At 39.1% G+C, this 16,253-nt stretch overlaps 1 protein-coding gene across 3 annotated transcripts in view; it reads right to left on the minus strand.

Moving 5' to 3' along the window:
- Window positions 1–16,253, minus strand: part of kalrna (kalirin RhoGEF kinase a) — a 288,022-nt gene that overhangs the window by 203,985 nt on the left and 67,784 nt on the right. For 2 of the 3 annotated variants that reach the window (XM_057853377.1, XM_057853375.1), the window contains exons 3-8: window positions 16,118–16,232; window positions 10,143–10,335; window positions 9,885–10,058; window positions 6,541–6,624; window positions 6,265–6,396; window positions 4,439–4,561 (exon numbers count right to left, since the gene is read on the minus strand). In XM_057853377.1, coding sequence (XP_057709360.1) covers window positions 4,439–4,561; window positions 6,265–6,396; window positions 6,541–6,624; window positions 9,885–10,058; window positions 10,143–10,335; window positions 16,118–16,232 — 821 coding nt within the window. Of the gene's footprint in view, window positions 1–4,438; window positions 4,562–6,264; window positions 6,397–6,540; window positions 6,625–9,884; window positions 10,100–10,142; window positions 10,336–16,117; window positions 16,233–16,253 lie in introns of those variants that run through there. The other variant, XM_057853376.1, reaches the window with a different exon arrangement.

A 16,253-nucleotide genomic window follows, 5' to 3' on the forward strand; every position in this document is an offset into this window, starting at 1 on the left:
GCTAACGTGTCTTACATACAGGCTTTATTTAATCTGTAAAAACACAGCGCTGTAGAGTGAAGAGGGTGTAAAATTAAAACATAATAAAGCTAACTGTCAGTTTTAGCTCACTAGTCATTGCTAAATAAATGTGCTCCAATACAGCAGGTATCATACATTTATTTTGAACACTGCAAAAACTCAAAATCCTACCAGTACTTACAGTTTAGACTAGCTTAAAACTTAACTTAAAAATAGCTTGACACAAATGGAAACTAAATTGAAACACGTGGGAAAAACACGTAGCTTTCAAGTGATGTGTGTTATCAAGCGTAATTACATTTTTAGGTAAGAATTTTTTTTTTTAATATATATATATAAGGTCTAGAAGTTTTTTGAGTGAAAGCAGTGAATTGTTTTTTTCTAGTCACATCTTAAATGCAATTGTTGGCTGTTTTCAACAATGTACATCGAAAATAAAGACATTGATTGACTGAAAATTGTTCAATTTTAGATTAAATGTCTTTTTTTCTCATGTATATGTATAATTGCTCTTTACCTAAAAAAAAAAATGTTTTATCCGATTACTCGATTAATGGATAGAATTCTCAGTCGATTACTCGATTACTAAAATATTTGATAGCTGCAGCCCTACTTATATTCTTTTGCCATAACTGTACCTTGGCTGGGAGCTACAACGAAGCATTAGTATAAATTCTTCTATTGATTGTAATTTGATGTAGATGAGGCAAAAAAATAAGGTTTCCTTATTTGTAAAACCGATTCTGTTGTGTTTACAGAAACATGCTCTGTTTATGTTGTGACAATACCAGTTAGGCCAGTGAGTGGCGCTGTAGGAGTGTGTACGTATAATGCGGAGAAGAAGAAATGAGAGCGTAGGGCTAGGATGCTTTGTGATGTGATGCGATGTTTTCACTGCCACGAGTTCATTATATAGTAATCGAATGCTTCATATGGCTACTTCTTTCTAAATAATCAACACAACAGATTCCCCCCCAAAAATCCTTTTAATACTGTTGATTTTAACGGAGGCGTCTACTGCATTAAAATGGCGGCTGTTGACTAACGCCAGCGAGTCTGTCATTCCGCATCTAGTTCTCTTTATATGTTCTACGCCACCGAGTCTGTCATTTCCCATCTAGTTCTATATACATGATATCGACTATAGCCCGACATAATAATATGACTTATTCTCGTACTATTTTCCATCCATCCATCCATTGCTTAATCCGGTGTCAGATCGCGGGAACAGCAGAAGACAGACGTACTGTATTGTTTTACTTACCTGGTTCTGACGGCGCAGCATGTCAACTACAAGCACTCAGCTAGCTTTGCACTTGGCACTTAGGCTATATTGCATGAAGCCGGTTGTGCATAATTGCCTGTGCAGCCACCTTTGCATGATATAGTTGTATTACAAATGTTGCACTGAGCTGACTGGTCATTTTTTTTTTGTAAAGTTAAGCCAAACTTTTGAGCGCCGCCACACCGTGTCCATGGTTGTAATCAAGTTGCAATGCACAAACACGCACTTCTTGTGGCTTGTTCTTCGTGGTTGCCGGCAGCATTTTTTTCCCGCTTGGCGGTCAGGGCATCGAAACATGGAATTGAAATTTGTAAATTCGAAGTGTTAGAACGGGGTCCCATTGATGCTCAATGATTGGTGCCCAACCCTAGTTACGATGTATCCAACTTACGTGATTTCGACTTTACGACGTCGGAGTCTTGTCCGCCTTTTTGTCTCCAGTCATTTTTTTTGTTTGTATGTTTTTAGAGTTGCGTAAACAGTACCTTATTCTACCTCACTGCATCTTAATTCGACTTTATTTTATTAATATGATGGTTCTGCCTTTTGGAAAAATGTTGTATTTGATTATAAAGTTGACTTTTGTTTTGTGATGCATGGTTATATTTTGGCACAGGAAGCGTAGACCAGGTAGTGCAACTACAAGTAGTAGGAGCACATGTACAGTGGGGCAAATAAGTATTTAGTCAACCACTAATTGTACAAGTTCTCCCACTTGAAAATATTAGAGAGGTCTGTAATTGTCAACATGGGTAAACCTCAACCATGAGATAGAATGTGTGAAAAAAAAAGCCAGAAAATCACATTGTTTGGTTTTTAAAGAATTTTTTTCAAATCATGGTGGAAAATAAGTATTTGGTCAATACCAAAAGTTCATCTCAATACTTTGTTATGTACCCTTTGTTGGCAATAACGGAGGCCAAACGTTTTCTGTAATTCTTCACAAGCTTTTCACACACTGTTGCTGGTATTTTGGCCCATTCCTCCATGCAGATCTCCTCTAGCGCAGTGATGTTTTGGGGCTGTCGTTGGGCAACACAGACTTTCAACTCCCTCCACAGATTTTCTATGGGGTTGAGATCTGGAGACTGGCTAGGCCACTCCAGGACCTTGAAATGCTTCTTACGAAGCCACTCCTTTGTTGCCCTGGCTGTGTGTTTAGGATCACTGTCATGCCGAAAGACCCAGCCACGTATCATCTTCAATGCCCTTGCTGATGGAAGGAGATTTTCACTCTAAATCTCTTGATACATGGCCCCATTGATTCTTACCTTTACACAGATCAGTCGTCCTGGTCCCTTTGCAGAAAAAGAGCCCCAAAGCATGATGTTTCCACCCCCATGCTTCACAGTGGGTATGGTGTTCTTCGGATGCAATTCAGTATTCTTTCTCGTTCAAACACGAGAACCTGTGTTTCTACCAAAAAGTTCTATTTTGGCTTCATCTGACCATAACATATTCTCCCAGTCCTCTTCCGAATCATCCAAATGCTCTTTAGCGAGCCGCAGATGGACCTGGACATGTACTTTCTTCAGCAGGGGGACACGTATGGCAGTGCAGGATTTGAGTCCCTGGCGGCGCATTGTGTTACTGATAGTAGCTTTTGTTACTGTGGTCCCAGCTCTCTGTAGGTCATTCACTAGGTCCCCCATTGTGGTTCTGGGATTTTTGCTCACCGTTCTTGTTATTTTGACACCACGGGGTGAAATCTTGCATGGAGCCCCAGATCGAGGGAGATTACCAGTGGTCTTGTATATCTTCGATTTTCAAATTATTGGTCCCACAGTTGATTTCTTTACACCAAGTGTTTTACCTATTGCAGACTCAGTCTTCCCAGCCTGGTGCAGGACTACAATTTTGTCTCTCGTGTCCGTCGACAGCTCTTTGGTCTTGGCCATAGTGGAGTTTGGAGGGTGACTGACTGAGGTTAAGGACAGGTGTCTTTTATACTGATAATGAGTTAAAACAGGTGCCATTAATACAGGTAACGAGTGAAGCCTCGTTAGACCTCGTGAGAAGAACTTAGACCTCTTTGACAGCCAGAAATCTTGCTTGTTTGTAGGTGACCAAATACTTGTTTTCCACTCTAATTTGGAAATAAATTCTTTAAAAAAATCAAACAATGTGATTTTCTGTTGTTTTTTTTTCCACATTCTGTCTCTCATGGTTGAGGTTTACCCATGTTGATAATTACAGGCCTCTCTAATCTTTTCAAGTAGGAGAACTTGCACAATTGGTGGTTGACTAAATACTTATTTGCCCCACTGTACACACGAAGAAGAACGTATTTGCACACACGAAGAAGAGCTCATGTGCACACACGAGGAAGAGGGCATTTGCTCTCACGAAGAAGACGCACAGCTGAGAGAGAGAGAGAGAAAAGATTACAGCTTAGCTCGCTTTCAAGCTAGGACTTACTGTAGCTCCATTGTCTTGGCGAGGATAGTACAATGACGTATAATACATGTTTTGGGATAGTTATTCAGAGATTTAGGGGGTATTTAGAGGTACTTAAATGGTTTATTCCAATTTACGTGGAAATTCAGACTAGGTCCCCAGCGTAGGAACGGAACGTGTTCGTAACCCGGGAACAACCTGTAATCACACGTGTGATTATCATGGTAAGGACAGTCCTCCTTCAAGCTGTGTCCTTCCAAAAATGTCCATGTTTGTGAGGCCTAGATCCTCAAACACCCAACGCCAATGAAGGCAAAACTTTTGCACTTATTCCCTTCTCTTTGTAAATGTTTACTGAATGGACACACTTCTGTCCTAAGATGCCCGTCTTTCAGTTTTGTGCAAATAAAAGTGAACACCAGACATCAACACTTCCTGTTCTTCTAAACAAATGTGAGGGGAAAGCAAGAAACTGCCATGTTTAGTAAGCTGCACCAATAAAAAACATTTTAAGATTTTGCTTTGATGTTTAACATGTACTTTACTGAGTCATGACCCTCTGCGAGTATGTTTATGATTAATGGAATACTCATAGAGTCACAACTACAACAGTTATTTTTTTCACTCTGACTTTTCAAGAAACACTTAATACCGTTTCAGGTCGTGTGACACATGTTCTACTCTAAAATGTATACTGTTCACTTCTTTGTTTTTGTCAAGTTCATCTTTCTTTACCTTCTCTGCGTCCTGCTCAAATAGCCGTAGCTGGAAGCACTGGTCCAACTTCAGTTTCCGAACATGCCACATCTGGTGGAGATGCTGTCTGGTGGAGTGGAGCTTGTCCAGTAGACTGGCCACCTTATATTAACACACACACACAAAACAAACTATATTTACAATACCATCCTTATACCAAAAAATTATTAGCTAGCTTTTGTTCTTAGGTGGATATGTAAAGATTCATCTCAATTCTTTGCCATGCAACATCCCCTTTGAGTCCTTGTGCTAACAAGCTAAAACGCGATAAGCACTTGTTATTTGTGCTAATGAGCCGAGGTGTTACTTGAGTAACATTTTGAGAAAAATGTGCTTATTAGAATAGTTTTACCACACAATACTATTTTTGAAGAAGAAACACTGTTATTAGTCGCTACTTTGGGCTACACTGCAGTCGCTTCATTAATCGTCTTTATATTACATATTGACTTTATTTATGCCGACAGTAGCTCTCTCAGTTTCACCAATGAGACGTTGCAACAATAACCACATGAACAATTATAACAATCAGAGGTAACAATGTTTTTTTCTAAACTAAAGGGCACTCATGCTCTTTGAACGGGTGATGTTTAATAGTCTTATTTTGGTACAGTTTGATGATTTTTTGCGTCATCATTTTGGTCTAATATGGTCATGTAATAGGTTATAGTACAGTGTAATAATAATAACATTTCATATAAATGAAGTTGTGCTGAGAAGAAAAAAAAACATTATTAAAAAAATCAGCAGTTACTCACGATGTTATTCATTGCTTAAGTATTCTTTTCAATGAATACTTTTTTACTTGTACTTGGGTAAATTTTTGAATGACTACTTTTACTTTTACTTGTGTAATATTTTTTAGAAGTAATGCTACTCTTACTTGAGCAACATTTTTGGCTACTCTGCCCACCTCTACTAATGAGGGATGTCAAGAAGCTGTGGGTTTTTGCAGGGTACAGTAGATAATATTTAAGCGTGCCTTGTGTGTGTCTTGTGTCCATTATGTCATAGTGTAATAATAAAAAAGACATATTACAGAAAGTAAAATAGTAATTACCGTAATTTGTACTACTTCGTAACCTTTCATTTTCACCCTCTTTCCTGGTGAAGTGTAGCCAAACTTTGGAGAGAGTTGTTCTTAGCGCCATGCTAGTTTGATGCGTCTGGACAACAAGACACGTCACGACGCAATATGCGTCTTAAGGAATCTTTAAGGCTTTTTCATTGTGATGTCGAAGCCTCGAAACACTCGGAACCGGTTTGGAATTGGAATCGGATTTCGATTCCCATCCCTATCAGTTATTCTATTCAAAAAGTGAAACCTGTGTATTATACTCATTCATTATACACAGACTGACATTTCAAGTGTTTATTTCCTTTATTTTTCTGATCATAACAGTCAACTAATGAACATTCCAAATTATAGAAATTCCCAGAAAATAATAATTTTTGCTATCCTAGATTGGATTCAGGTTTTTTTTTTTTTTTTTTTTTTTTTTTTTTTTTTTTTGAGGGGGAAAAAAACGTAATTTTTTGGGTTCATCTGGTGACACGATTCCAAAAACAATTATTTCAATTCAGGTGAATAGTAATCTCTCGTGTTGCGTCACCTGGACGTATCCTAATGCCTAATGTTAATGAACATTCTTAACGGGTCTGTAAATTGCACTAACACAACTTCAGGCACAGCTGTGTATCAAGTTTGGAGTTTCCATTTCACTGATCTGTGTGAAATGGAGTGTCGAAATCCATTAATATTTCACCTGTGCTGTGCTATGTTCAAAGCTAATGGAACATGTTACCTTGGGCACAAGGCTCTGGAAATCGGCAGAACCAGAGATGCAGGTCCTCCCCGAATAACCATCACTACACCGGATACATTGCAGCAGGCGCTGGCCTTCACGGTCCAACTCTTCCACTGGAGCTTTTAGCACCTTCAGTAGAGTTGGTAGAAAAAAAATTAACAACAGTAATCTCTGTAACTCTAGAGACATTGACATATAAGACCAAGGAAAAGCTGCAGTTCATTTCATCTGCATAATTTTCATCACAAAGTGTAGCATTTTTGTAGTGATCACCTTCTTCTTCAGCTGTGTGTGTTCTTCTATTAGCCGACGAGATCCTTCAACGTCAGAAGGAAATTCTTTCTTGGACAAAACATCCTGTAACACAATTATTTTTTTTTTTGTTAATTTAAGTCTTCCCATCATCATATGATCCTTGCATAAAGCCAACAAAATTCATTAAGCATTCATTGTTTCCATTATTACTTATAAGTTACAAGTTAGTTGATTTAAAAAGTTACTTTTTTACTTTACGAGTTAGAGAAATTTTATTTGATTCAACGGTCATTGATTTGATTTAATTAATGCTTTATTTGTAAATCATAAGGTGCCGGAACCCAAAGTACATGTGACAGCGCAGGGATGGCGAGACAGGCACAGGTCCCAGAACATATGCAGAAAATGGTGCTGAAAACGAAACGCAACTGCCCGCTTGGGACTTTTTTTTTTTTATTCTTCCTTTTCTTTGTGCTTTTCAGACTCGTTTGGAACCATCTTCCTTCTTTTTGAAAAAAGACAGTAAATGCAACTGTCTTTTTGGCATGTTGAAATACCGTTTGAGCCTGACTGCTTGCTCCCCAGATGCCGCGAATTTAAGATTTCTTTTTTTTTTTTTTAATGTCAGGGGCGTGAGTTGTTGGTCCAGCTTTTCAGTGCATAGACAAATCTCCGACTCAGAGTTATTGCGAGTTATTGCGATTTCCCCCTTTTATTAAATCAACAGCTTGATCAATAACATGTAATAATTCATTAAAAAACGCACTCTCCGTCGCAGACCAGCGGTGGTTCGAAACCGTCATACTTACAGTACAGTGATCCCTCGCTACTTCACGCTTGAAACTTTGCGCCCCTCAGTCCATCGCGGATTTTTTTTCAATTAAAAAAAAATAATAATACAGATAATGTGTCCTGAGCCGATCACGTAGTCTCACTCTCGCTCCCTCCCTCCCTCTCCCTGCTTTTTGTTCGTCAGCCCATGCACTGGAGTTGCTTATTAAAGTTAATGATGTTGACAGATGTTTGAGTTTGATCTTGCCACAGATGCTTGTAAGCCAAAGCTTCAAAGGCCGCATGCGTCAATCATCGTTTAACTTGTTAAACAGTTGCTGTGGCAACTCATTATGTATAAGTGAGCTGCTTCAGCGGATTTGAGTGGAGTCACTCAATGAAGCATTTAATAAATCCAAGCATTTTTTTACTACTTTATTCTTGTTTAAAAATAATTCAGTGGGACAGAAACATGTTTGAAACTTAGGTATTACATTTGCAATGCTTAAAAACCATTTATCAAAATGTTGAAGGAGATAGTACCTTTTCTCGTAGGCACCGTCTAACTGTTTGTATTACTCTAACACACCCAATATAGAATAAATAGCACTTATACCATAGTTTAAGGAAAAAAAGCAGAATATAGGGCATAAAAGATACACGACGCCTTCTTATCATGGCCAACGTGTATGTCATGAGCAAGATTGATGCACCAACTCTCGCACTCAGTTCTTCCGGACAGTCCAGAACAAATGGCAGGACGCTCTGAGCACCGGAGAACGCCTGGATATCCAACTGATAACACGATTGACAAGACTCCAAGAGCCCTTTTGATGGTGAGGTGGCAAAATCCACAACCCTCGTTGCCCGGACAAGAGTAACTCCCAAATCCTCCTGTCCAATCCACAAGCAGACAATAATCCCAAACACACCCTTCTTCCTGCCCACGACGCAACCCGCGAGAGCCTTCGAAAGACTGAATGTTTAACTAAGCGTTGTTATTTTTTCGGGAACCTTTTGTTGACGTACGATAGGGTGACCTTGCCTTCCCGTCTGAGTGTTTCTGTTTCGCCTTGCAGTTTTGATCGCTGTCGACCTGAATAAATTGTCAACTTGTTCTCGGTGAGCCTTCTTTAAACCTTTCAAAATGGAGTCAGTACAAAGGGTGAGACTAGGGGTGTCAAACGATTAAAATTTTTAATCGAGTTAATTACAGCTTAAAAATTAATTAATCGTAATTAATCGCATTTAATCGCACTTCAAACCATCTATAAAATATGCCATATTTTTTTGTAAATTATTGTTGGAATGGAAAGATAAGACACAAGATGGATATATACATTCAACATACGGTACATACAAGTATTTGATACACTGCCAATGGGAAAACCCATTGGCAGTGTATAAAATACTTGTTCTCCCCACTGTAAGTACTGTATTTGTTTATTACAACAATAAATCAACAAGATGGCATTACCATTATCAACATTCTGTTTAAGCGATCCATGGATAGAAAGACTTGTAGTTCTTAAAAGATAAATGTTAGTACAAGTTATAGAAATTTTATATTAAAACCCCTCTTAATGTTTTCGTTTTAATAAAATTTGTAAAATTTTCAATTAAAAAAAAAAACTAGTAGCCTGCCATTGTTGATGCCAATAATTACTTACACAATGCTCATGGGTGCTGAAACCTATAAAATCAGTCGCACCCAAGCACCAGCAGAGGGTGACAAAACTCCAAAAAACACAACAAGTACACATTTAACTGTGCTGTCATTTTAATCTGAGCGAGGCATGTGCGTTAATTGCGTCAAATATTTTAACGTGATTAATTTTAATAATTAATTACCGCCCGTTAACGCGATATTTTTGACAGCCCTAGTTAAGACTAAGGTGAATGCGCGGAGTTTGGCCTTCTGGCCGGATTGTGAGGATCCCGCTGGCCCGGGCCGTTGAAGCTTCATTCAATGTATACTTTTTTTTTTTTTAATTATACTTTGGGAAAATAGTGAAAAACATGTCTTAGATGTATAGCTTTCCAATGCAAAATCTGAATAAATACATTGAACACATTTTTTTGTGTGTGTGGGGGGTTCACTTCTTCGCGGTTTTTCACTTATCGCGGCAGGTTCTTGTCCCCATTAACCGCGAAAAACGAGGGGTCACTGTATATTAACAATGCGCAGGCAGGACACGGCCTGGGTATTCTGACTGAATAACAAATTGAGATTTACAGTGGGGAGAACAAGTATTTGATACACTGCCAATGGGAAAACCCATTGGCAGTGTATCAAAGACTGGGAAAACCCATTGGCAGTGTATCAAATACTTGTTCTCCCCACTGTAGGTCTGCACTATTTGCAAATCCCTAAAATTACTCATACGGGATGAGAAAGTAGTCCTGGTACACATTTGGAAATTTAACTACAGATTGATAACAAACATGGGCAAAGTACAGCATCATCAAGTTATACATTACTGATTCACTCATACTCACCCAGTGAGTCACATACAAAGTACATCCATTTGTCAAGACATACATTTGGTCATCTCTCTGTTGAACAGTTCGGCCCCCATCTGTCGTCTCACCTGCAGGTCTTCCAGCCGGGACAGCAGATGAACGGCATTGGCCATGAACTCCTCCAGAGAGACTCTAAGGTCCATCCACTCCTCGTGGTTGTAGTCCAAAGAACCTTCAAAGTCGTCTGTGAGCTGCGAAGGATCAACCAACTTGGCGAGACCTTCCACTGACACCATGGTGGTCTGGTGGAAAGCAATTTTGAGAGCCCTCACCAGGTGTTTCTCTTGAGCTAGGTGTCAATTTTCAGATATAATGCTAGCACTTACTTCAAAGGAAAACTTTGCGCTGCCAAAGTTGGTCTTCTGCTTCTGCCAGAAGTTGTCAGGTTTGATGATGAGTGCAACGCAGATCTCAACCGGGAAAAACTCCTGCAGTGTCTTTAGCAGAGGCTTGATCAGCTCCCACTTGGAGCCCCGCATGTCGATGATGACAGTGAAGCCTCGCTTGCACACATCTTCACTGCAGTGAAAATCAAGTCGAGAGCATGATTGTTGGGGCTTCAGCTGATACTAAAGAAGTTTTCAGGGATTTTCTCATTCAATCTGCAACTGAGGGACAGGACTAGAAACCAGCATATGAACAGATTGCTTTGTCATGTTCAGAAGGATGATTCACTGCTTATTTAGAGCTTCAAATCCACATGTTACTAACTCAGTCACCTTTAGGCAACCTGGCTCTTCTTCCCGTTCTTATAAATTCATGTAGTCTGCTTCAGAGAAAAAAATGGTCCCCCAGATTGCCATGGAAACAGCAGTTAAATTAGCAGAGCATTGCTGCAATGGAAGAATGACACCAATTACAAGCAAATGTTCTCGTGTTCCTGTGCTCTCAATCGCAGGGAACATATGTTCAGAGGGCATTTTTCCCCATTGACATGAAAAAATGAACTTGTGTGTGTATGTCTTTCTTATTTTTAGTCCAAATAGCCCTATTTATCATCATAATTTGGTGGCTCAAGATTGAGGAGTGTTTACTAACGTTTGCTCCAAGAGGTCAGGTCCAATTTAATGCACAATACCATGGTTGTTAATGCATATTACCAAATCTATCTTGAGTCATATTGTGTGCTGTCATGAATGGCTTGGCAGAATGATGAAGGTTACATAAGCATATTGTAATATAACATACTGTATGAATCGCCTACTCTGATTGATACTGTATGAACACTCGCAGCATACTTTACTTTAGGGCTGCAGCTATCGATTATTTTAGTAGTCGATTAATCGATGAACTAGTTAGTTCGAATAATCGAGTAATCGGATCAGGAACATGAAAAATTAAAATACCTGAGCGGAGCCTCAAACGGCATTAAAAAAAAAAAAGAGGATCTATGTCAGAGGTTGAGCTAGACTTTTTCGTTGTCTGTCATTTTGACTGACAGGGTCATAAAAATCCGGTCGTAATCTATTTTTACCCGTCACTTAAATTTTCAAAATGTTAATAATGACATATTCAATAATATTTAGTTTTCATTCATCTTTAATTAATGTTCTGTCCAAACAAGCTTAACAGAGAATCCACACCGCGCCATCACACATCAAGCAGCTGTGCGTTATTAGCGCCTAGCTTGCCTTGAACACGGCTTTTTAGGAAGGGTCGGACTTGACAAGTCATAAAAAAAAAAAAAAAAAGGGTTTGAGGATAAGCCTGAGAATGATCGGTTTTCTCTCTGCTCCATATAAGCAATATTTTATTTGTGTCCTCTTTTTAATAAGCAAAATATGATATCCCTGGAATGACGGATGACAGCCAGCATGTGTGATTGTATGGTCATTTGTTTTGATGCTTCTACGCATGCGAGTCGTCTTGCTCAGCGCATGTCGGACTGCGAATTAGTGCGCATGCGTAATACTTGAATGGTCTCAATGGACAAAGGCAGTCTGAACGGGCACACCAAAAAAACAGATATGTCAAAAAATCAGATTCGTGCATTAAGACCTGTAGTATGAACGTAGCCATAGGCTTGTTGCTGTTAAAAAGAGGACACAAATAACAGGCATATATAATCCCCGTTTAGGCTTATATTCAAAGTATATGGATCGATAGCATGCACGCACTGTTCGTGCATGTCACACACACACATACGGGCAGTTTGCCCCGACTCTCGGCCGTGTAAGCAATGTTGAAATATTGCTTATATGGAGCAGAGAGAAAACCGATCATTCTCAGGCTTATCCTCAAACCTATTTTTATTTGTTTATGACTGTTGTCAAGTCCGACCCTTCCTAAAAAGCCGTGTTCAAGGCAAGCTAGGCGCTAATAACGCACAGTTGCATCGCTACCGTAGCTACCGTACCGTCTCTCGCTTTTTGATGACGTAATTGCTGCATTAAATACGATTTGCGGGACTGGACACTACAGACCGCCACGACGGTCTGGAAAAATGTGGCCCAGATCGGATTTAGACCACATACGAAAGTGACCCAGATCGGATTTGAAATGGTCCCGTTCTATGCGACTTGTCACGTTCAGACCGTCAAGTTAATGCCTCACTCGAGTCGGAAAAACACGAAAAAATCGGATTCGTGCATTAAGACCTATAGTATGAACGTAGCCTTAGTTCGGACGCTCAGTTGCCTTGACATTTTTCCAAGTAAGGCCAACGACGTCATGCATCAAGAGAGACAATAGCTAATTAATATGCTCACTCGCCACCCTGTGGTCTGGGGTGTGAATTGCAACCTGTCAAAATGACGGATGGACTTCAGTTTTTTCCGTCACCGTTTAAAAAAAAAACGGTCAACGACGGAAAATATTCGGTTAACGCGACCCCTGATCTATGTACAACAAAAGAACAGTTGGCTAACATATATAGCAAAAGTCCACTAGCTTAAATGCTATAAAATGCTACCGTTTTCTTTTTTTTTTTTTTTTTAACAAAACTCTTAACAAATGGTTCAGACACATATTCCCGCAAAAAATGGCTAAATATGCCTTACATTGGTCTTAACACGGAGCAGTTGGATTCAGCCATGTGAAATGAGGCAGACCAGAGGGCAGTGTATCCACCCTAATCAATAAAACTAAATACAAACACTTTCAAAATAAACCATTACAACGCCACTTTAATTAAACGAATACTCGAAGTGATAAAATTTAATTCGAATATATTTTTCTAATCGAATACTCGAGTTCATCGATTAATCGTTGCAGCACTACTTTACTTATAATAGTAGACAGGCCATTATTAGTGGTGTGACAATATATCGAAAAGGAGATAAAGCGCGATACTTTGTAGCCCAAAAGGTTATCGATATGCTCCCACCAAGAATCGACGTCGCTTTAAGGTGTCAGTTTTTTGCTTTTGTTTTTAAATGGAAACAACAGGTTGCTACCAAAATCTTCCATTAAACAGTGTCTATGTTAGCTCACTGGCTGCCATTGACGGCGCTAGACATCCAATTCACTGAATGGATTGGATGTCTAGCGCCGTCAATGGCACTAAAACCAGAGTCTTGTGGGCATTTACAGGTTACTTCCTGGTCATTTTAGGGCATTTAAAGGTTACGTCCTGTTGATTTTGAGTCCCTTCCTAACCATTTGGGGACACTCGAGTCACTTCCTTTTCAGTAACCCAAAATAAACAGGAAGTGACCTGTTTTTGCCCCCTTAATCAACAGGAAGTGACCGAAAATCAACATGAAATGATGTGAAATGCCCAAAAATGAACCCGTTGCCTGGCATTTGCTTCACTGACCGCCATAGAATTCTAATCTGTTTCAGATTCAAAGATTTATTTTTCATTGACACCAGGTCTCAACAATATAATACAACAGATGCAACGAAATTCCGTTTGATGAGTGAGCATCGGGCCGCTGCAGACTTTGTTCTGCACCGCCACTTCTCTCTCTTCTTCAGAAATTGCAGAGCAAGTTACAAGTAGACGCACATATATCATACAACATAGCATGGGTATGACCCGACACACAAGTCACGTGCAGGGAATTTTTGTACGAAAAAAAGGAGAATTTCCAGTCATGGCATGAGGGAGGGGGGAGGAATCAGTGATAGTGAGAAAAAGGCTGTGGCGGACTGAAAGGGGGTGGTCGTGTGTGAGTGTGTGTGTGCACAAGTGTATCACTATTTGTACGTGTCTGTGAAGTGGGAGGGATGGCAGCGAATGAACTTTCGTAATTTTCGGACAATAAACCGCTACTTTTTTCCTTCATTTTAAAAAATCCTGCGGCTTATAGTCCAGTGCGGCTTATTTGTTGATTTATTTGGGTTAATAGGTAACACTTTTTCTGATAGCGGTGTCATAAGACTGACGTAAGACCGTCATAATTATGACGTGGCACTATCATGGGCATTACTGAATGCTAATGACAAATGTCATTAAGTGTCATCCGGCTAATTATGTCACTAACTCCATTTATGTCGAGCTCGGATCTTTTACATCCATTCATAAGTGATTTAATATGCCAAAAAACACAAAATGACATCTGTCATAAGAATCCATTAATGAAACCATTGCGGTATATTAAAAAAAAAAATTAATAACTAGATGGACACCAGTATTGTATGTAACTTCAAATTTTTATTGCTTTACAATATAGAAACATAATAATATAACATAATAAATAGGGTTGTTCCGATCATGTTTTTTTGCTTCCGATCCGATCGTTTTAGTTTGAGTATCTGCCGATCCCGATATTTCCCAATCCGATTGCTTTTTTTTTTTTTTTTTTTGCTCCCGATTCAATTCTAATCATTCCCGATAATTTTTCCCGATCATATACATTTTTGCAATGCATTAAGAAAAAAATGAATAAAACTCGGACAAATATATACATTCAACATACAGTACATAAGTACTGTATTTGTTTATTATGACAATAAATCCTCAAGATGGCATTTACATTATTAACATTCTTTCTGTGAGAGGGATCCACGGATAGAAAGACTTGTAATTCTTAAAGGATGACTTTGTATATTGTGACTAAATATTGCGATCTAGTGTATTTGTTGAGCTTTCAGTAAATTATACTGTAGCCATTTAACTGTTCAGCCCAAATGCATGATGGGAAATGCAACCATGACTGTGCGTAGTGGCACCAATTTATATATCTTCTCTGCGTTGGGAAATAACCTAAGGTGTTAAGAAAAAGATCAACGACTACCTTTCTTCCCCACATTGCTTCCCACGATATTTCTAATCGTAGGGAGAGGGATTGTAAGGCTTTAGCCAATTAAAAAAAGGCTCCAAAGGCTGCCAAAATTCACTCTACTCATTTTACGCTGCCTTTTAGCTCTATATATAGATAAAACGGCGCCATTACAGATTGAACGCGACAATGCATGAGTGGGTCGTGCAGCGCATGCGTTAATTACGTTAAATATTTTAACGTGATAAAAATTTTTTTTAATTAATTACCGCCGTTAACGGGATAAATTTGATAACCCTACCGTAAGCCTAAACTAAAGACTCTGGATGAGTGTAACATATTATGTCTGTAACGTTAAATACAATTAGAAAACCATTTAATTAAAAAATATACAGTATATATATTAAAAAAAGGCATGTCCGATATTTTTTTGCCGACTCCGATACTTTGAAAATGACGTGATCGGACCCGATCGATCGGCAAATCTCAATAATAAAACATGCTTTACAAGTGCTCAATGTCCACCACCAGCTGCACGGACAATATCAAGCCGATATGACTTTTAATTTGTTAAAATTACTTACGGTACTTGTTAAAAAGGCTTTTAAATCTTATTAAATTATTAATCATTTTTTATTAATTACGGTAATTTAATCAATTAATCAATTAATAATGCAGTCTATTTCAATGATTTTAAAATGAATACATGCATGATGATTTTGGCACAATTTTTTTGAATCACCCTGTATAATGCATATAAGGTTGCTTAAAGGTTGGTGGGGACAATTTGACCATCCTGAAAAGTTGTCCCTACCGTCCCTATGCAAACCTACGCCCTTGTTAAGGACCTAAAGACAATTAATTTTAGTTGTTAGTTGTTCTTGTAATTCTGCCCAATAGCATTGGGCAGCTCAGTCCAAATAAGGCACTATCAAGGCCTGAAATGGCTGTGTGTAGGCAATAGTCTGGCTCAAACACTGTGGCTCTTTCATGCTGATGCAAATCAAAAGCAGGACTCCATCTGCTGCTTTGATTCCATCATCAAGAGCTCCACTGGCCACTTCACCCTCCTTGGATTTGGCGCTATCCCCTCTCATCAATTAATTTGCTCTAAATGAGTGCCCGTTTGTGTGTACCTGGGAACAGTAGACAGGTATGTGACCAGTCTTCTCAGGTCCTCCTGTTTTATTCGGTCATGGTTGCTTCGTGCAGGGAACGTCAAGATGGGTCCTCCTCGTTTGTCCCGCCCACCTGTGCACATGCATGAACATT

Source organism: Corythoichthys intestinalis, chromosome 12 (genome assembly GCF_030265065.1).
Source record: "Corythoichthys intestinalis isolate RoL2023-P3 chromosome 12, ASM3026506v1, whole genome shotgun sequence".
Classification (NCBI taxonomy): Eukaryota; Metazoa; Chordata; class Actinopteri; order Syngnathiformes; family Syngnathidae; genus Corythoichthys; species Corythoichthys intestinalis.